The sequence below is a fragment of the Patiria miniata genome, unplaced genomic scaffold (genome assembly GCF_015706575.1).
Source record: "Patiria miniata isolate m_02_andy unplaced genomic scaffold, ASM1570657v1 HiC_scaffold_1, whole genome shotgun sequence".
Lineage (NCBI taxonomy): Eukaryota > Metazoa > Echinodermata > Asteroidea > Valvatida > Asterinidae > Patiria > Patiria miniata.
Window position 1 is genome coordinate 19,779,939 of NW_024037047.1, and position 22,928 is coordinate 19,802,866.

General features: G+C 38.7%; 1 protein-coding gene across 1 annotated transcript; it reads right to left on the bottom strand.

The window, feature by feature from the left end:
• Positions 1–217: 217 nt before the first annotated feature.
• On the bottom strand, positions 218–14,163 carry LOC119731460 (lactadherin-like). Its single transcript, XM_038204633.1, has 5 exons — positions 14,118–14,163; positions 9,732–9,881; positions 2,847–2,976; positions 2,306–2,477; positions 218–364 (listed from the first exon to the last, which is right to left on the bottom strand). Exons 1-5 carry the CDS (start codon positions 14,161–14,163, stop codon positions 218–220), a joined length of 645 nt encoding a protein of 214 aa, XP_038060561.1.
• Positions 14,164–22,928: the final 8,765 nt, after the last annotated feature.

The window sequence follows — 22,928 nt, forward strand, 5'->3', positions numbered from 1 at the left end:
CCCATGGACGGATAGTACTTTTTGAGCCCCGGCGTGAATGGCAGTAATAACAAATGTCACGTGATGTGAGTTCCACCAATCAAATGACAAGGATCTTTATATTGGTTATATAATATGTATTATCAACTTTAATAATATCTACAGTCGCGTTTACTTTTATATAGATTGAAAGTTTGTCAGCGCTGTCGGAGAGAATCGCGTGAATGCTTAAGCTGAATTAATCACGGCGACATCCAAGCAGCTCGAATCGCAGAGAAGCACCTTTATACCATTCAGTAGGCTCAATGCGCACTACGGTGGCCTCCACACTCTCATCAAACAAGTTAGTGACCGGGGTGTCGATATCGGTGTTACCGATGAACACCTGAAATGAATGCCAACGCAATAAACGCACACTTGTAACAAAATAGCCTACCTGCAGTAAATTCTAGGACCAAAACTACAAAAAAGTGGGCATTCTTTGCTGACAGGATCTTCCTTCAAACCAGAATTTCAACAAACCGTAATAAGTATATAAAGTAAACTGTTTGTCCTGGGTTGAAACCCACTTTTAAGATCATTTCAGCCATATAGACATCTCTTGACTGGGCTCATTTGGGTTCCTATTTGAGCTTAAGAGCATTTTGCTTTTGGGTGGGGGAAAGCTATTTTCTCTTCAATAATCTTTATATGAGAGAATGCAGCATCAATCTTTTCTGATGTTTCTTCTTGGTTGCTAGTACGTGTCAAAAAATCGTCACCGACACCACGAACTGACACCCTCTGCATCACATGTGTACAAACATTTTTAAAAATTCAACTTTCTTTTTTTTGCATATATTAAGGGAATAAATGTGTGCTCCGGAGGTTTTTATCACTCTGTTTAATACCACTTAGAGTCTGGGTGCTGATAATTACCCGAGCCGGAGGCGAGGGTAATTATCAGCACCCAGACTCTAAGTGGTATTAAACAGAGTGATAAATACCGACGGAGTACATATTTATTCCCATTCATAAATACCTTTTCGGTAAAAAAAAATCATATAATTCGTTCAAAACATCCCGATTTTGTTCAACAAATTCACTTTATGCTTTTTGAATCATCCCTCCTACAAAATAATGGAGTGTTCAGCTGGCGAGTAAGATGAAAACAACCCTTTTATGGAGATTGACGCGCGCGTATCATGTTCTATGCGATGTCGCGCAGAACGCACCTGGCGCGTTGTGTTTTGAATTTAGAACTATAAAATTCTAACTCCCTGGTAATGTTGCGCATGCCTACGTTAGGATTGTGAACGTTCAACCAATGAAACGATAAGAGGCACTGGATTTTTAGGAGTCCACATTTTTTTGTGACACTGGAAAAGTGTTTAAGACCAGCTAGCCATGTCTTAATCATCCGTTTAATACCGGCCACGTGACGGGCTCTCGACCAATAGGAATAGCTAAACTGTCTGAGGTATTTATGAATAGCTGTTTGTATCAAGTTTAACATGACGAAGTTAAAATTGCTGAAATCATCTAAAATAAGCAAATTTTACTAATGAATTTTCAAGAAATTGGTCAATTCTGGTATTTTTTGTTACCAAGAAGTGACCCTGCACAGGGTGTCAGTTCGTGAAAACCAAAATTTACGTGTTTTCGGAGAGTGCGCGCATGCAATAGCGTTAGAGAGTGTCAGTTCGTGAAAACCAACATTTACGTGCTTTTGGAGAGTGCGCGCACGCATACGCAGTGTATGCGCGCACTCTCCCAAAACGCGTCAATTTTGGTTTTCACGAACTGACATCACTCACTTAACGCTATTGCATGCGTGCACTCTCCAAAAACACATACATTTTCGTTTTCACGATCTGACACCCATCTTAATCATTTAATTGCTAATTAACTAAGCAGATTTTTACAATATAACGTTTATAATTGAGTAGTTTAAGCATTTTCACGTTAAGTGATACTTAAACCTTTAAGATAGATGGAATATTTTACTGAGTTAATTCGTGTCAAACCTTTAGAAGCTTATTTTCTCCGATTTGTATTTCTGCAACGCTGACCACCAGGTGTCTGTTCGTGGTGTCGGTGACGAAATGTCCTGCTTTTGATCCTTAAAACCTTAAATCTCGACATCTTGCACAAAGCTAATTAAACTCGCTCCATACAATTTGTCATTCCTTGTTTACATGATCTGAAATTATTTTTGGTTCCATTTACGTTTTTAAATAATATTGCATACTGCAATAAAGCCTAAACAAAATATGAGAAAAAATACAAATTTACGTACAAACTTAAATATATCTTACAGCAAGACTTAGTAAATGTTGAGGTTTACCTTGATGTCTCCTTTTCCATCTGTCACGTGTCTGCGTTTGGATGAGGGCTGCTGCTGATACGCGACCTTGTACCGCTTCACGTACGAAAGGTTGCCGCTGCCTTGTATGGTGACTCCAGTCACCACTGTACTCTGGACGAGGTCAACCTCGATCCAGGGATTGGCATCGTCCCTGTACACGGAGTGAAGAGAGAATAAGGAACAATTACGTTTCAATACTCTGCAAATCCTGTTGTGGAATGGATTTGAAATTTAAATATTATTATTGACACTCATTACAGTGTGCAATTCAAATTCGGACGAGTCCGGGTTGGGCTTTGGCCGGGGATAATTGTTTTGATAATGAAAAGGAGAACAATTGCAAAAAACAACAACAATGCCAGACAAAATCAAACAAACGTACTTAAACAAAATCCCACTGATGCAATTCTATATTCAATAATCAACACATTCAGGAGCGCTTTGAGGCATTTTAATGATACAGAGTGTATAAAGATATGAGAGTGAAGTGTCAGGTGTGGTATTCTCCTTTTATACCTACATCGAGGCTAGCCATTTGTGGTTATCGTTGAGGCGTCCATCACTGACAGGGCAACAGTTGCGACTACTGGACGCCGTGATGCGATTATCCTGGATTGTCCCGTCCGCCATTCCAAGGGGTTGCAAACACTCTGTTCGTAACAAATGAGAAGCAAATGAAATATGTATTCATATTGATAGATATATTGAAAATAAAACCCACTTATATTGAGAGAAAGATAATTTGATCTTCAACTTTGTTTTTGGGTAAAACGCATAAATATAAGTGCACGTTTTACATTACAAAAATCGTATAGATAGTTAGGCCTCGTGGTTGTAGATATAAAAAAGCCTCCCCTCCCTCGATTTGAGAGAAATACTTCTAGCATAAACATGCACCAATGGATTTGTTCGTTGTTTATCGTTGTTGAATGTATTATCTTTTAATTGAGAGGAGTTGAGTAAGCAGCCTTCGATGAACCTTGATATTCGGTAAAAATAAAATGTTCAATCTCAAAGCAATACACGTATGACCTTGTGATAGAACAAATGCACTTGCTATTTTTCCAAACCTACGATATGGGGGATCAAAGGACGACTTAAAGCAGGGGTATGTTTCCCGTGTCAGATAAGAGGGGGTGGGGTTAACTCCGTGCCAGTTTGAGTAGGTTTCCCTAAACCCGATCCGGGGTAGGTTTCTCTGTAACTGCTGCACTCTAAGAAAAATTACACAAAAATGTCATGCACACTTCACTCTCAAGTTGTGTAAAATGTAACCATGTTTTATATGTACTATACGAACTCGCTTGCATTGTGTAAAAAGTGACATAATGCGTGTTGGGTAAAAGTTTTCTTGACAGTTGTGTAAAACTTTACTTACAAATTATAGGTAAAAGACAGTTAAGTAAACTTTACATAACTTTCATAGTGGAGCTGCTGCTTACGTCAATTTTGCCCCAAATCTTGCACTTTGTGGTAAAAGCATGAAATTTGGAAAGTTGGGTCAAAATGGGCTAGAAATCATTTTAAGATCGCGACCCATCCTGGATTTTGCCCATTTTGGGGGCGGAGCTTGATTTTTTTTAAAAGGGGGTGCAAACAATAAAAACTCATAAAAACTGTATTTAACATCCATTTCCCTTGTTTTTTTTCTATGCGTTAAAGTAAGCTTAAACATGAAATAAGACATTCTAGCTTGTTAACACCTGTTATTTTCCAACCCTTTTGTGGGCGTGGCCTAAATGTGTAAACGATGCGGTATTTACAATGTATATTAGCAGTTTGGTTCAAATATATATCAAGAATATCGTTCAGTTTTGTGGTCAAATCCTGAAAAATTGGCATGTTTAGTTGAAATGGACTAAAAATCATTTTAATTAGGTGGACCCATCTTGGATCTTGCCCATTTAGGAGTGCAGCTTGATCGGTTAAAAAGGGGAGTGCAAACAAACAACAATTTAGAAAAACTGTATTTAACATCCCTTTTCCTTTGTTCTTCATGCTTTTAAATGAACAGAGTCATGATAAAAAATTCCAACATTCTCACACTTATTTTTACTCTTTTGTTATTTTTACCCTTTTGTGGGCGTGGCCGTAATATGAAAAGGAGGCCGCACATTAGAGCAGCTTTATTCAAACGAGGGAAAATCATCACTTTTGCTGGTAAAACACAAATTCTGCATTGGTTAACTATGTTTGCCATACACTGTAAAGATAAGTTTAAAAGGTTGCAAGGATTGTGCCCTTTTAGGGGTGGAGCTATATTTTAAAGTAGAGGGCTGAATATTCGCATAGAAAGATCTTCTACTGGGTAAACTCACTCAAAGTGGTTTTATGTCCTTAGATGTACTGGTACATACAGCCTAGGCCCCAAAAAATAGTTCTGCTTCCGACACACATTTGGAAATAGGGTAGGAAGTTAGGGAATTCTTTTGGGGAGGTATTCTTTTTGTGTTGATCATATCGTCACCGTTTTGACGAAGTGTCACATCTGTGCACACAGATGCAAAACCGAGTTTAGAGAAAATTGCGTTTGAAGTTGATGGATTTTTCAATTTGCATTTCTGTGTACATTTCTCCCCCAGATTTGAAAAATATATAACTGAGACAGTAGCCCAGGAGTTAAATAGCCAAAAACAATTCTCTCTATTCATAAAATCGTGTTTAATGAGAAGATATTAATTACTAAAGATATCCGTCCTTCGTCAAAACGGAAAATCTACTTCTTCACAAAAATGAGGCATGCGTTTGTACACAGCGCGTGCGCGTATATAAAATTGATACATTTTAGAACGCAGATGCGTCACTTTGTTAAAACGCAAATCTTGGAGGATTCATATTTCTAAATATAGAACACGTGTAAAATCAATAAGACTAAGTGACACATAGAGATCCGTCACTTCTTCAAAACGAAAAACTTAGTGTGTAGCACATTTAACACTTTGTGTAATTAGCTTAATTAGCGTAATTAACGAACGATGGAATGCTGTGTCTCGAAATTTGGTAATCATGTAGAGGACATCATAAAATGTTGGAATATTCAAAAATCTCAGATTTCAGAAATCTCGGTTTTGGACGGATGTGTCACTTCGTCGAAACGGTAAACGATAATAGTGTCTGCGTGTAGTCCATGGTAAAAGGTGTTAATTGATGGTTTGGGGGTTATTTTTTCAAGTTCCCAAAACAAAATTAGGGTAGGGGCTGTCAAAATAGGGTAGGCGGGGTAACCGGAAGCAGAACCGATTTTTTTTGTTTGCCCTATGAGTATATATTGAAGCAATTGCTAAGAGTCAATGGCTGTGGATTCTCTCTTCATTGATAGGACTATTGAAAGTTAACCCTCTCATTATCAGGACTGGGGTGTTTTGAATCTGCTAAAGACCGAACTGCTGTTCCCCCTCACTCCCCCATTGTAATTCCTATATTTTTGCGTGATTTTCCTAAAATTCGGCACAATTGTTGGTTGGCCAGTACTTTATATGATGTCATTTTGGTAGATACCATATTTAGAGTGCACTTTCGAAATTCACTCCATCTAATTTCATTTCGTTTTAAAAACACCCACATGAATTCAAAACGGCTGCGGCCAGAACGGCTTCAAGGCTTTTCTGCGCATAAAAGTGAGGGGTTAGCGCTCTGGTGATTTAATATAGCTCTATGGGTACAACCCGATCACCATTTTAAAATGGTAACAATTATTCTTTTGAACTTTTGTTTCCTTTTGTTTTTCTAGATGATGCTCGGCTTCTTTTTTTCTAAACAGTACCTTGTATAAACATGAAACTTTGAACAAAGATCAACCCTGATCCAACATCTTCAAAAGTGGCCATCGCTTGAACGAAGTCTTGAACAAAATGAAACTCATGTTGATATTTTGTAATCAGATAGACCATTAATTTGACAAACAATATTTTGTCAAGTACGTGAAGTCACTTGACCTTTACTTTAATACGGGGCTTACACAAAAATATATGGTTATGTCATCGCCTGAAAGAGCCCCCCCCCCCCACCCCCACCCCGCGCCACGTCCAAGAAAGTTGGACTATTTTTAATTTAAAAACCATCTATCAAAACTCACCAAACTTACCCTTCGATATTCTATGGAAAAACGTAAAATTATGACTTTGTAAGGTTTTAGGATCGTGACGTCATCAAACCGGAAGTTGTCATAGGGAGAATTAGAAAATGATTAGACCCGTAGACTCTTAGACCCTTATATCCCCGTATGTATGTTAAAGTTTTGGAATTTCTCTCATTTCCTAAATATTCGCCAAAATTCCACAAAACTTGGACAAAAGGGTCATTGGGTAGCAAAGATAATGTGGGATATATTTCAAGTCAAAGGTCATAGGTCAACGGTCAACTGAGGTTAATAATGATGTAATTGACAGTTTTGGGAGAAAGCTTACAACATTTCTACATGCTTTCATGGATTTTGATGAAACTTAGATGCAGTGACCCTTGGGTGCATGAGAAAACACAATTCATCTTGTAATTACTGAGGTCAAAGGTCATTTAGGGCTCATTAGAGGCCATTGTTCAAATAGGCTTCAAATGTTTCTTTGATGGATTTTAATGTCACTTGGAAAGTGTATGGAGTGATCCATTGGTGGGGGTTCATCACAACTCTTCCAAAATTGGAGGTCAAAAGTCATCTAAGGGTCATTTGTGGACGTTGTTTAAAAATCCACAAAATTTCAAGAACATTTTTTTAAGAACACAAAATATATAGGCGACACATGCGATCCGCAGATCACTTGTATTAATTCTTATCAAGTGACAATGTTCGTGGCACAAATAATGACACAAATATTGTTATCAGCTGCATTGTTGCTGTGACGTAAACAGACTGTGCTTTCAATACAAACATTTATACATTCGTGTAGTTTTTATATTTTGGGAGGGGAACGTCCACTGCAATTTCTCCCGATTATCTATCAAAGTGCAAGCACACTTTTTAAGAAGCTACATAATTTCTCAAAAATATTAATCCCACCTTCTCAAACATAAAGATATTACTCCCCAAGTCCAAACATCCATCTGATATAAATCCAGCAGTACACACTGCAAGGAATTGACGTATACTCTGCGCATATTTTCAACATTTTCATGTTTACACGCCCATATATCCATGTTAGAAAAGCACTTTCAAGAATAGGTGAAGTCCACCGTTGGGCCGCCCTGACATCCTCCCCTCCCCCCGTGATCCCGGCAGTGTTTACAATACAAAGAAATGCCGCTACTGTAACCTATGTTGCTTGTAGCCAATCACACGCTAATTTAGATATGAAAATTTTAATCTTCTAGAATATTCAACCCCCTACTTTAAAATGTAGCTCCACCCCTAAAAGGGCAAAATCCTTTCAACCTTTTAAATTTATATTTACTGTGTATGGTAAAACACAGTTAACCAATGCAGAAGTTGTGTTTTCACCAGCAAAAGTGATGATTTTCCTTCGTTTGAATCAAGCTGCTCTAATGTACCGCCTCTTTACATATTTAGGCCACGCTTAAAAAGGGGTAAAAATAACAAGTGTTAGAATGTTAGAATTGTTTGTATTATGTCTATGTTTATTTCAAGGTAGGAAGAACAAAGGAAAATGGATGTTAAATACAGTTTTTATTTGTTTGCACTCCCCTTTTTAACCGATCAAGCTCCGCCCCAAAAATGGGCAAGACCAAGATGGGTCCACCTTTTAAAATGATTTTCAGCCCATTTCAATTAAACATGCCAATTTTCAAGATTTTACCACCAAACTGAATGGTATTTTTCATATTTGAACCAAACTGCTAATATATACCGCCTCTTTTATACATTTAGGCCACGCCCACAAAATTGGTGGAAAATAACAGATGCTAAAACGCTAGAATGTCTTATTTTATGTTTAAGTTTATTCCAAAGCATAGAAAAACAAGGAAAATGAATGTTAAATACAGTTTTTATGAGTTTTTATTGTTTGCACCCCCTTTTTCAAAAAAAATCAAGCTCCCCCACCAAATGGGCAAAATCCAGGATGGGTCCCGATCTTAAAATGATTTTTAGCCCATTTTGAACCAACATTCCAAATTTCATGCTTTTACCACAAATTGCACGATTTTTCGCTTAGCAACTCCACTACTCCTTCGAATTTAAAAGTGAGAAATATTTTGAATTTTGGAGAAAATACAACGAGCATAGCCATGCAGCAATTGATTTTTCTTGCGGGAGTTGCACAAAAACCCCTGAATGTATTTGCTTTTAATTGGGAGGAGTTGGGTAAGCAGCCTTCGATGAATCTTGGTATTCGGTTTCAAAAAATGTTCAATCCCAGTGCAAAAACTTTGTCATAGAACAAATCTATATGTTTAATAGTCAAAGCTACAATATGGGAGATCATACGGCGACTTAAAGCTGGGGTATGTTTTTCCGTGTCAGATAAGGTAAGTTTCTACGTCCAGCTGGGGTAGGTTTCAGATTGATAGTAGGGCCTCATTATTGCAAATAATTTGAAACATTTTGAATTTGGGAGAAATTTCATGCACCAATGGATTGTTCCGTTGTTAATCCTTTGTTTTCTTTTTTTTTACTCTGCGGAGTTGCTAGACTTGATGACAAGTCGTTAGATGGTCGTATTTTGTCCTTGAACGTCAGTCAAACTCCATCGGCGTGGCTGGTATAAGAGTATTACGTAATCGGCCGGGTTGTGATAAATCTATAGCGACTTGACGATTGCGTTCTCGCACCGTTATTCATAATATGCAAGCAGCGCAATACATATGCAGTGCGTTTTTGCGATGAGATCCAATCGCGCACCGCTATGCAAATGATGACTTATTCATTCCGCTACATGGGGAGTTATTCTTAAAACGTCAGGGATATGTTTGCAGATCTGGCGACGTTTTAACGTCCAATACACTCAGCTTTGTGTATAGAAAAAATACACTCTTGAATCTGAACCAATCAGAGTGCTCGAATAGAATTCGCAAGCGATTAAAAAAACTCCCATAATTTGTGTACAAAATCGAAAACGTTTTCTCAAAGTCGGCAATTTATCAGAAAAAGTCAGCATCATTTGGTCTGGGAGCCAGACACTGCGCATTGCAGCGATATTTTACGTGCGTGAAGCCAGTAACCGGTTACCGTACGCAAAACAATTACCGACTTGGCACCAAGTCTAGGGAATTGCACAGTGAATTCTTTTTTTTTTTTCGAATTGCAAGGAGTTGTGCAACATTTTTGAGGCAAAGAAGCAAATATGAGACATATCTCATATTAGCAGGCGTTTAACGTCATTTACAGTCTTCGATGAACATTGATATTCGGTAAACAAACAAGTTTGATCTCAATATAATGCATAACCTTGTGATAGAACAAATCCACATGCTTGTTAGTCATACCTAAGGTATGGTTGATCATATGACGACTTACCAGCTGGGGTAAGTTGCCTCCTTCCCGGGCAACGCTTCCGTATCTCTTGCATGACTTGCTTCATCCAGTCATCCGGATTATCAGGATCAGGTTCCGGTGGGGGACCGGAGTAACACACCCTCTGCTGGCTCTCCACACCAATGAAGAACACTTTAGAATCAATGTAATAAAAACATAGATACAAGCCAACAATGCCATGATGGTCGCTCTATAAAACAAGTGGGTAATAAAATGTCAACTTGTGTTTTCACAACTACACGACAATCAGATGGAAACAATGTATGTTTCAGGTGTAAGCCTACTGCACTGCACGACATCTATGTATGTCTGCGTACATATATAAATACGCAGTGGAATTTGAATTTCATTTCTTTGTTTGTAAATGCACATACATGAATACAAATCGAAGAGCGCCCTCGTTTGTCACATGGTGACAGTCATATGGTGACCCCCCCCCCCCCCGCCTGTTTTAATCAGGTTCCGGTTTCCCAGACCAAAAGATTCTGACTATTTCTGATTATCTTGGGTGAGGTAGGTAATCTTAGCCACGGCGTTCGTCATTATTCGACGGTACGGTATTCGGTGGCATATCCTCGCCGCGCGCAGCAATGAATGTAACAATACTGCGCAAACAGCTACCTTACGCGGCCACTATTTGTATGCAAATCAATTGGATCTAGACTAAAGCCTTGGTCCAATCGTCCATGTGAGGCTTTTGGGGTGGTTTTCATACCTACAAAATGCTTTTTTGTTAGCAAAAAAAGGAGAAAGTAGAAAATGCTTTTCTGTTGAGATTTTCCATTACCACAATTGACCTTGCAAATTTTTTTTTACTGAATTAAAATAATTTGAAGGAAAATATCGAAGTTATGAATATTTACCGACAATGTAATGACGTTCTCTTTTGGAGTCACCGTCGTTACATTTTGGATTATTGGCTAACCAACATATTTCTCAATTTTAGAGAAGAAAAATTAGTTGACGTACTTGAAAATAAGGATGAGGACACAATACTTCCGCTAACCCGAAGGGACTTGACAGGGTCAATCTTGATAAGGTAAATAAAACTGCACCTAACACTAAAATCCATTATACATATACATGTTACTTGTTTTATTTTCCATTTCGGTGGTTACAAACTGGTAATATTATTAGTCCGTTGGACGAGGCAATTTTTTTCGCTCGCCACGCGGTCCGGTTCGCCAAATTTTATAAAACTTCGCAGACAAAAACGATTTTGGTGTATCCTATCGAAAAGAAACTTTGTTCCCCGATCCACAGTTTGTTTTGAGAATGAGAAAATCTGGGATAAAAACGCCAACAATTCTGCATGAGAAAAAAAAAAGAAACAGCGCCCTCTATTTACATAGTAAGATAGTTCAGGCGGTCTGTTCTTGACGTTATGATGCGAATATTTGTATTGTTCTCGCGCTCGAACGGCGAGAGCCACGAAAACTGCATTTGGAAAAGAATCTCACATCACCTTTCCGTTGGGGTTTGCCAGAATGATATACCGGCCGTGTCAAGAACAAGACCCGCCCGAACTCGGCAAATGAGTGCTTGCTAGATGATACTTCTTTCATAATATATAAAATGAGATTTTTGTTAATTCTCATCGGGATGCCAAAATATCTTCGTTACGGGTTTTTCCAACATAAAATTTAAACTTAAGATTGAATGTTAAGTACCAGCTACATAAATATCGATTGGTATGGTTAAACCCCAGATCAGAATAACTTTGTGAACTCTTATCTCAGGGGAACATGTTTTCGACAATGATATAATTGCATGGCATCTGGTGCAGTGGAGCATCTGAATTGCTGAAACATCTTTTAAAAAAGTTATGTCTGAAATTAAGGGAAAGTAATAAACATTTGATGCAGCCTCAAAGGAAGCGGGTAGGCCGAGGGGGGTTATTGGTGGTTTTCACGGAATGGATGGAGCAACAACAAAACATGCATCGGTTCCTAAATAAATTGTGAAGGTCATTGTTCCCTTATACAACCCTGCCACACGATGGCGCCCTTTCCTCCAGTCCCATCACTTGAGGGCACTGTTCGACTTAGACAGGAACAGCCAGGTCAAATACCATGCTGCTTGCATTCCCGACACCTTTGTTTTAGTTCAAGCATTTTCTAGATTTTAAGACCTAGAGTTGATAGTTTTTACAACCTTTGAGAAGTTAGACCCTCCTGAGATGTACTTTTAAGCCGTTTAATTCGACTACCAAGAACCACAGTAATGTAAGTGATTTTCTAGTGATTTTCTGAACCAAGAAATCTGACTTTCTTTGATTACATACGTACATGTAATGTTGCCTTAATTCACTCAAGTATTTAGAACCTTTGACTACTCATGGATACTTCAAGTGATATTATAGACACCTAGAGCCTTTGTTTGATTAATAAGTCATACAATTTTTCTTGTGCCTGAAATAATTTTCTTATATTTCTCTACTACATTGATAGGGTTTTTGATGTTAAGCTATCGTTACATTTAACCTTAGAATGAGAAGTTGCTGAACGTTACTCTGTACATGTAGTGGGGATTACAGCCCGTATTCACTATTTGAATGTTTTTTAGATTGACTTTCCCAGTTTATCTCTGTTTACTTCATGTAGACCGAACTTTACGGTATTTTCCTCGAACCGGTTCATGTTTTGGACTTTTGCCAGATATTTCGTAGTTTTGTATCGTTTGTATCTTGTTAACAGTTCACCGCGCATTAAAGATCAAGTGGAATCTGAAGCCCTGACCTTCGGCCATTTTGCATTCTTAATCGTGGTTGACACTAGCTGGTGGAGTTTATGTTATCGCCTCCCCGGGGCTACACCTAATACCGAAACCAGTACAACAATAATTATTCAAAATAATAAAAACGGTAAGACGGTTTCAGCTGAAACAAATTGCAGTTGTAATGCTGCCACTCAAAGCTTCCAAATAGGGGAATATAAATTGATTTTCGTTTCTTAAAAAAGTTTGCAAACAGATAGTGGGTCCTTCAATTTGATGAGACTTTGACATGTTATACAACATAATGTAATCGGCCTATGCCATACAGGTGCTCATAATCGTTTTGTCAGTTGAAAATAAACGAGTAATGCTTATTCAGTACAGACTGAACAAACTTATGAACAAAAATGAACAAAATGTCATCTAAACACCATTCTCCTTGTGTGTAAAAACTGTGCAGGTTAAATTTGCCCCCCTCCCCTCTTCTTATAAATAAATAAATAAATAAATAAATAAATGAACTAAAATTAGATTATATTAAATAAATAACTTCCTGCATTTCTTTTGGTGATTACTTAAACCACATTGTGCCTGGAATATAAACAAATTATTTGCAGTTATTGCCGTCTTTTTTTATGGGTCTTTTTTTTTGTTTTAAGTGTAATCGAAAATAAAATCAACCTTATGTAAGAGAATTTGATAGTCAGTTTTGAATGGTTTTGTAATAACACGCGTAGGCCTACGCTTCAACTTATCTGATCCATGTATAAAATCCTTCTTAAAATTCTGCATCACTGCAATGGATAAAGGGGGGGGGGGGAGGGAGTCTGTTAAAAAAAAGTTAATTTATGGCCATTTTTCTTTACAACAAATCTCTTCCCCCCCCAAAAAAAAAAAAAATGTGGGAGCAGAACTGAAAGATGTTACCCTGAGGTTCTCATCTGGGGTACGGTTTAGCACTTACTATACCAATCAGTTTTTATGTAGCTAAAAATACAGCACATTCGATCTTAAAACTTGATCATTTCGAGTTGGACAAACTGCAATGAAAATGGTACGGCATCCTGATAAAATTAACTTAAAGTATTATCTGGCAAGCACTCATTGCGTGCGAAAAGGTTTCTGATTGTGTCAAAAGAGGGCACTGTTTATTTTTTTTCTCATGCAGAAATTTCGGCGTTTTTATCCAAGATTTTCTCATTCCCATCCCAACAAACTGTGGATCGGGGAACAATGTTTTTTAGATATGGTACATCATAATCTACATGTCTGGAAAGTTTTATAAAATTCGGTGGACCAGATCGCGCATCTCGAAAACTAAAGCGTTTTCGGCCTCTCGTCCCACGGACTATATGTAGCGGCCGCCGTTTTGTTTTAAAATCTTTCTGTTTTAATAGGCCGATTAATTTATCAAATAACGTTTTGTTTAATCGGTTGTGACGTTGATCATAAACGTACACAAATTATTTCTTGTCAAACTGAAACACAAATCCCCTAATTCAATTGTGAACGACTATTGCAACTTGGGGTTTCATGTTGTTAAATAAATGGGAGAGATGCACATTGTATCCCCGATCCTGATCTAGCTAAGCTTGTCTGATATTGGCAGTCGGAGGATCGACGTACTCCAGGTGATAGATTATTAAATCTTACCTGCCATTGCTGACAACATCAGAACCAAAGCTGCTGCTCCGTTCATTGTCCAAGATGAAGGTGAATTCTGAGCACAATCCGCTGGGATGTATTTAACGACTTGCACACCAACGCGAATTATAAAAAGGTAACTACGCACGTAGACTACTGAAAAACAAAGTTAACAGAGCCTCAACTTAACACTTTACTGGACCTCTCTCTAATTAATGCAATGAACGACGCCAGCTACGCATGTAGAGTACTGAACGACGATCAGGAAAAAGCCTGACCACTAAGACCAAACCTCTTTGACGCAATGATCGAAACTCCGTTAGTGTTGATCGTATATATCACCGAGTAAAAACGCCACTCGCTCGCCTGAGCAGCTGAGCAGCCGAGCAGCCGCAGACCACGAACAGGCTGACGTCATAGCAAGTCAACCCAATCACAAACGAGCCTGAATCGAACAAAGTGGGATTTTTGTCTCTCCATTTTTTATGTAGTTTATAATTGCAATAAAATTTGGACAAGCAGCAAGTCGTCTCGCCCTCCTCGTCAACTGATCAATTAAAAATTAAACGAGTGCATGTTTTCTTTGTGGGATTTGTTTTATTTCACCTACATGTACATATTCATAGAGCGTTACAAGCATTTGAATTATAATTGAACCATATTGGTAAGTATGTGCTTCAATGAGATAAAGATTGCTTCCTCTTAGCTTCTTGTTATGGCAGCTCGGCATCATATGAACATCACACTATTAACACGTGGTAATATTAATGTTGTTTTCTTCTTAACAACACAAATTTACCCTCCACTCTATTTGATTCGGATAGTTATGATAGGAATTAGGGTATTTTGAGGTCCTATACATCCTAGCAATTATGCGTGGCAATGATACAATTGAAAAATGATTGTCCAACACCATACTAATTTACTTTGTTACACATCAATGTATACACGAATTTGCATTTAAATGTTTTCCATATCGAACACAACAAATACAAATTTCAATACAAATGTTACATTACGGCAGCAATACACTATACACCTTATACCAAAATATGCACGTAAATTATTGTATGACTATTTGATATCGTGAATTCACCTTCTTATATTCAGAGCAAAATACCTCAGTTTATGAAATGCTTAAACATAAAAAAGCAAACAAAATACATTTAACACTGGTTCATACTTGGCACGCAAGCGAACGCAAACGCGACTTTGTTACGTTATGCTAAGTTTTCCTGTCACATATTCGCAAAAGTTTGACACCTTTTAACACTAACACATTTCGTAGCGAACGTTTTTCCGACGTCAAATGCGCTTGCAAACCTGTAAAGTATTAACCGGATTTTACTCAAAAAGTTTGATCACTAAAAATAATTGAATTCTCGAGATTGTTTGCCACTAGCCACTGCGACCTTCTTCTTTTTGTCTGTGAAGTATCACGTTTAACAATTCGTAAATGTATTTATATAGAATACTGTATGGAAACTTTCTACATTGTATTGAAGATTGACGATAAAAGCACAATAAACAGCGTAATATCTGTGTTTGAATACTCGTACCCGTACTCTTTCTTACTCGAGTACAACTCGAGTACACGCAAGTACTCGGCCCGTACTCGACTATTAGTGCTCAAAAAAAATTGAAATTGGCCTGTACTCGATTCTTTGTACTCGAATTTTGCCCGGCTTGATGGTTTGGTGTTTGGTACTGAACTCATGTATTAGGGAGTAAAAATGGAGTACATTTCTTGTTAATCCATTCCATAGCTCAACCTGGAACGCAATGCTAGCGCGCTGGCGCAGTTGCAGTCTGTATTACGGCCAAGTCTAGTTCCCGCCTCCCACATTACTACTAACATTCGAAGTCGTAGCAGTGATGATTCGCGAATGTGGAGCCAGCCAAGACCATGCTTCTTATGTCAGCTAGCCGCATCACGGTTACCAGTGAGGCCATTTTCGGGATTTTCCCAAGCAAAGTCCTTGTCCCTCTGCACATGCAGTGTTTGATGAGCACATTTTAAGCACAGGTATTGTCCGTTGCCTAAGGAAATCACTGCGTACTTGGACTCGGCCCGTGACTCGGTCTCTAAAGTACTCGGAGTACTCTGTTCTCGGATTTGAGGACTCGACTTCAACACTACGTAATATGCAATGATAAAACACTACAGAACAAAAATACTGCAATGGTAATGTAATCACATATACAGGACTAGCGAGCGCCGTGCTAGTAAACATTTGGAGCCTCGTCGAACAAAACACGACTGGCTCTAACGACTCACCCTAAAGTCTAGGTATTCTGATCAATCTGTCTTCACGTAGCAATTGATAACATTGATAACAATGAGCAATGATGACATGCTGTTTCCATTAAAAGATACGAGCATACATTTGTACTGAGGTAAACCGCAATCTTCACGTAAAAAAATATATTAATCAATATCATGTGAATTTGTGAAATATACAACAAATTGGTGAATAACATGCACCTGTATTCAGACCAAAAGCCCATTCACTAAAAACGTAGTCATGAACTTTTTAAAAAGCCTTTGGTATTACCGTGACTCCATCTGATGAAACATACAGAATAACTAAAACCAACTCGCCCCTTAAATCTACCTTTAACAGCAAAGTGCAGGGAAACCCCTATTAGGTATAGTCTAGTACCGACAAAGATATCAATTTTTAATTCACTTTTAATGATTGGTTTCACGGTCCTTCGGTAATATGTACATTTGTTTACGATGGTTTCGCGCACTCCTTAGTGAGTGCGCGAAACCATCTTTAAAAGGTGAAATACATTTTCTCCATGGTTTTTAATTTAAAAAAAAAGCATTGGCCCAACTGACGATTGAATTCAGTCTTTGAACATCAAGAAGTCTACACTATGCTAAAACAGAAACTTACTGAGAAATGTGATGTGTTAGTAGACATCATGTAGAGCCCCCAGCTGGTAACTCTCGGCGGTGTTTGGTGTCAACAATACGCGAAAACAAAAACAACCAAAACGACATTCGTGGATGTATTTTTTTTTTAAAGATTATTTGTATTAAACAAACTCCCATGATGCAATCACGCAGATATTAACAATTTTCAATAAATTTTAAATTAAAACAAACAAAACAAAGCATCGGTGCCAATGCGAATTAAAATCTAAAAATTGGCCAACACAAGCCACCATTTTATTTGTATCCTGAAAACGGTACAATGGCGAGGCCATTCTGGTCGCATTTTTTTCCGTTGGAAATAGGATCACAATGGGAAGAGCTATCATTTATAATGCAGTAACTGCGGGAAAATGTAAGGAGGAACAGCCATTAACCTTTTCATAGTACATTACAACAAAGACATTAATCCAATACCATTAACCTTTTCAGTGTACAATTCAACGAAGCGCAAAGCCAACATAAAAAATTCAAATCGGCTTGGTACTCTTTTATCAGAGAGTACGCGTAACCCTCGGTGTAGATCGTCTGGTGCGCACACGTGCACGACCCAAGGTCCTTTGGTACCATCACTCATCTAGGGCAATATCAAGAATAACTTAAGCCAACTCGCCTCTTATTTTTTTTTTTTAACACAGAGTGCACGTAAACCTCTGTGGTATAGTCTGGTACCGACGGAGATTTCAAATTCAATTGTAAACATCACTTTTTATGATTGGATTCAAGGTGCTTAGGTAAGAGTGGTGAGTTGAGCAAGTGTGCGAAACCATCGTAAAAAAAGTCTGGTACATTTCTACTCATGGTGTATAATTTGTAAAACCTAAGTATAGGCCAAACTGTCAACTCAAAGCCTGTGATCATCCAGGGCCCAATTTTATAGCGCTGCTTAACAGCCGACTTTGTGCTTACCGAGCCTCCATCTATTTCATAGAAACCGTTAAGCAGTCAGCACAGCAAAAGCACGCTTAACCACAGAAGAAAACCTTGCTTAAATCAGTGACGTAACAATATAAATCTCCATTAGCATGAAATAGTGCTTAAGAAGCAGCACGATTTTCTACTATAGTAAGGACAACTTTTCTGCTTACTTTTAAGCGGTGCTATGAAATTGGGCCCTGATGTTTACAATAAAAGCCAATATTAGGATCGTGTAAATCCTCCAGCTGGTAATCATCGGCGGTTTTAGTGTCAACCGTACGCGAGAAAAAAACCACACAACTACTCTTGTGTGTATTTCTTTTAAAGTTTGTAAAATGTTTGTGTTTGTTTGTACTGGCATGGCAATATAAGCCTTCGGCTTCTGCGCATGCGACCATATTGCTGTTTGTATAATATATTATTTGTGAATTTGTTAAAGCCTTTTGAGGACGTTGAGGAAACCACATTTTTTGCATTGGTGATTAGTGACCGCTGTTCCCGAGACACATCGTGTATAGGCATATCGTACACAGTATGAGAACGACACAATAAACGTATTCGTACTCCGTGGTGTCCGATGTAAACAAACGGGGATTTGTCCTCTTTTTCGGGAACGGTAAGACATTAGGTTGGTTTCCTTTCAACCACATGTTTGAAATAGGATAGATAAACAATCCAAAACATGACATTTTCGGGGATTTCAGGACCTAGTGCCCCTTTAAGGGCACTGGTTTCGTGGTCTGTGGGTAAAGCTGCGGGTTGTGGTTTCGAGTCCAGCCGGGGTCAAGGTGCGTGTGCCTTGAGCAAGGCAATTTGTCACTCATTGCTTCTTTCTACCCAGGAGTAAAAGGGTACCTGTGAGGGCAGAGATGGTTATTGTGATTGAATAAGCTCGCTTGCGCCTAACAGGCAGCATCCAGCTGTATACTCCTCAGGAAGTTCAGATGGTATTTGGAATGTTTATTATTATTATGGAACACTCGGGAACCCAGATGGATGACGAGTCTCTCCGAACCTTCATGTGCGAAGCAGCGGCAATATGAACAGCAGGCCACTATCGATGGCCACTGTGAATAAGCCCAATGCCTAAGAACCACTGACACCCAACCACCTTCTCACTCTGAAATCAAAGGTTGTTCTGCCACCTCCTGGACAATTTCAGTGTGTCGATGTCTACTCACAAAAGTGATGGCAAAGAGTACAACAACTTGGCAATGAATTTTGAGTCGTTGGAAGAAGGAGTTTCTGAGGACTCTTCAAACCAGACAGAAGCAGACACGTGAACGTCCTGACCTGGAAGTCGGAGATGTTGTTCTCATTACTGACAACAACCTGCCCCGCAATCATTGGAAGCTTGGTAGAATCTCGGAAGAGATTCCCAACAAATGCAATTTTACTGAATTGTTCTCGTCTTGCATGCGCACAGTCATTCAACAAGTTGTCCATTATGGGACGTGAACATACGTGTGCTTGGGAGATTTTAATCACTCCGTTAAAGACAGCTTGGAGTCTGAATGCTGATAATTACCCGAGCCGAAAAAATACCGCAAATACCTTTTCGGTCAAGAAAAAAAAAATCGGTCAAAAAAAAACCAAAACGATTTTGTTCAAAACTTCACTTCGATGTGTTTTGAAGCACCCCTCTTGCTAAATAATGGAGTGTCTAGCTGGCAAGTAAGTAGCAAACAACTCCTTTTATGGAGATTGGCGCGCGCGTCGTGCGTACTGCGCGATGTCGCGCAGAATGCACCTGGGGCGTTGTGTTGTGAATTTCGGACAATGAAATTCTGACTCGCTGGAAGTTCGCTCGTACCCCCCACCTTGCAAACAGGACGCTTGGATACTCTGATGTCGGGCTCTAATTGGTTGGATTTTGCGTGACCTGTGACCTGTGCGTCATCACGGTCATGACTCTGCAAGGTTTGAAATGGCCGTTGAGACTGATTTATTACTCTTTTATTCCAGTTTAAAGATGTTGTTTTCCTTGAAAAGCGTAATTATGTAGGAAATTCTGTAAAACCTATCTGTGTTTTAAATTAACTATTCCCGTCACTTGCCCAGGCTCCGTTTCGATTCACGAACGGTCGGTTTGCATTATGCGACGCTCAAAATTGTGTTCACATGTTCCGCAATTAAACATAAATCACATCAGGTATGGAATGTGCGCACTTCTTTTGGAAAGTTTTCGGACAGCATTTGCGCGCACTGTTTAACTGCGGTCTAAACAGCAGCAGCAAGATGCTTCATACATAGGTCATAGGCCACTTCCTTCACAAGATTCTGTGAAGCTTATCAGCGTATCCCAGCGTCCTGTTTGCAGGGCGGGGAGTATGAGCGAACACTGAAAGATGCCTACTTGCGGATTGTGAACGTTCAACCAATAAAGCGGTAAAAGGCACTGAATTTTGAAGAATCCTTTAAGAGGATTTTAAGAATTCATGTTACACTGGAAAAGTGTTCAAGACCAGCTAGCAATATCTTTATCATCCGTTTAAGACCGGCATCGTGACGGGCTCTCGACCAATAGGAATGAGTAAACTGTCTTAAGTATTTATGAATATTTGATATCATGGAAAGGAGGGATGCAGTGCACATTGTGTCCCCAATTCTGATATTGCTAAGATTGTCTACTTTTGCCCCCCCCCCTCCCAAATAAAAACAGAGAGGGATTCAAAGATGTACTAGAGGTGAATCGGTGATACATATTCAATAACAGAACTGCCATTGCCTACAGCATCCGAAGCAAAGCTGCCGCTATATTTCACTCTCCACGAAGGAATTCTGAACACGAATTAATCCGCTAGGTTGTATTATAACACCTCACCCACAGATTATGTGCCTGGATTGGCCGAGAGCGAGTCACATGTTACTTTCTAATTTTGCTATCTTTCTGTGCACGGTCAAAAGTACTATACCAATAGCAACCAAAGTATTATAACACCTCACCCACAGATTCTGTGTCGTGATTGGCCAGCGAGTCACATGTTACTTTCTAATTTTGCTATTTTTTTTTGTGCACGGCCAAAGTACTATGCGCATAGCAACCAAAGTACTATACCATTAGCAACCAAAGTACCATTTCCACGGCGCGGTATTTGTGTGCAAATGCATGCTGGTGTGCGTGTTGCGCGTTGTGCGTAGCGCGTATTATTCCAAAGAGAGCGCGCCGCAGAATTGGGTTCAAACATTTCGAATTACAAAAATATATCGTCTTGATATTATAAGTTATCCCGCGAGCGCGAGTGAAACACGGAATAATGTAGTGCGTCTGTGTCCTACATACCACGATGCCGAAGGCCGAGTGGTATGTGGGACACAGACGCACTCCATTTTTTCGTCTTCCATGAGCTCGAGCGTGATAACGAATTTATCTTCAAGCAAACCTTTAAAAAACGATACGTACCGAGAGGGCCGAAATATTACAGAAATTGCAATTAATCAAGATATTTTGCCTTTGATTTTTCAGGCAGTGTTGATAGGACACGCTGCACGAGTCAGAAGGCATTGAATTACGAAATGTTAAATCAAACGTCGTCGTCACAATGGTGGGGATGCTAAAGAGTCATTTGCCCATAGATTCGGTGCGATTATGATACTGAAACTACTTCAATACCTTTAAAGCCCGAGTCCATCATTTGCAGCTATCCAAAAAAGTGACCGGCGTAATTATTGTTGAAAAACATACTGGTTGAAAGATAGTGAGGGACTAAACTTCCTGTGAAATTATTCTTTCTGGCAAGCTCTCATTTTGAAGAAATCAACGAAAGAAGGCATTTCCAACGGTGCTTTTTAAAGAGCACCGTAGGACAATTTAAATTAGTTGTTCGTTTTGTTATTCGGCGCAGCGCGCACAAGCATTGGAACGACGCACAGGCGCGCGCGGTTGCTATAATTCGTTGTATCAGTGCGCAACATCGCGTAATGCTGCAATTCAAAACAATTCAAAACATGATTTAGCAACTTTTGAATTTAAATTGAGATCCTAGAATGCTGTTTTTCTCAGAATATGAAGCTGAAGCTGAGCTGAAACTTCATCAAGTAAGTTGTTCAGTATCCTTCATTAGATTTTGAACACTTTTGTTGCTTCAAACGAACAAAGTGCACTCATTACAAATGATGGACTATAGCTTTAAGCTACTTGTCTCAGTGCCTTCTTTTCTTTAAATTATATACAACGAGCTATAAACAGAACCAAAAGAACCGAAAGAAATGTATAGGATGGGGTTTGGCTCTAAGAATGTGTCAGTGTTGCTGGGCGCTCTCTTGTGATAATAAAGTTGGTACAGACGATAACGGTACCTTGATTAAGAGACTATGCTAAACACGCGGATAGAAGAACAAAGTGGAATTTTTTTCTCTCCATTTCTGATGTATTTTATAATTGCAATCAAATTTGGACAGGCAGCAAGTCGTTTTGTCCACCTCATATTTAATACGCGAAGAACATCAACTGATCAACTAAGAATTATCAGGTGCATTTTTTCTTAGTGGTTTTGTTTTTTATTTCACAAACATGTGTACATATTAACAGAGCGTATACAAGCATTTGAATTATAATTGAACAATATTGGTAAGAATGTGCTTCAATGAGATAAAGATTGCTTCCTATTAGCTTCTTGTTATGGCAGCTCGGCATCAAATGAACATCACACTATTACTATTTGGTATTTTGATGACCTATACATCCTAGCATTTATGCGCGGCAATGATATAATTGAAAAAGAATTGTCCAAAACTATATTAATTAACATTGTTACACATCAATGTATACACGTATTTGCATTTAAATATCTTCCATATGAAACACAACAAATACAAAATGTCAATAAATAATTTACATTACGGCAACAATACACTATACACCTTATACCAAACTATACACCCACATTATTGCATGACTATTAATCGTGAATGGAATTTACAGCAAAGACCACCCTTAACACTAGTTCATACTCGGCACT

What these genes read in the sequence shown, in the direction of transcription:
- LOC119731460 (XM_038204633.1), bottom strand. Translation starts at nt 14,163, where the DNA reads ATGAACGGAGCAGCAGCTTTGGTTCTGATGTTGTCAGCAATGGCAG. An exon ending in GAGGCAACTTACCCCAGCTG is followed by an intron (nt 2,977 to 9,731) that starts GTAAGTCGTCAT and finishes TGTTACGAACAG; the next exon opens with AGTGTTTGCAACCCCTTGGA. An exon ending in ATGGAAAAGGAGACATCAAG is followed by an intron (nt 365 to 2,305) that starts GTAAACCTCAAC and finishes CATTCATTTCAG; the next exon opens with GTGTTCATCGGTAACACCGA.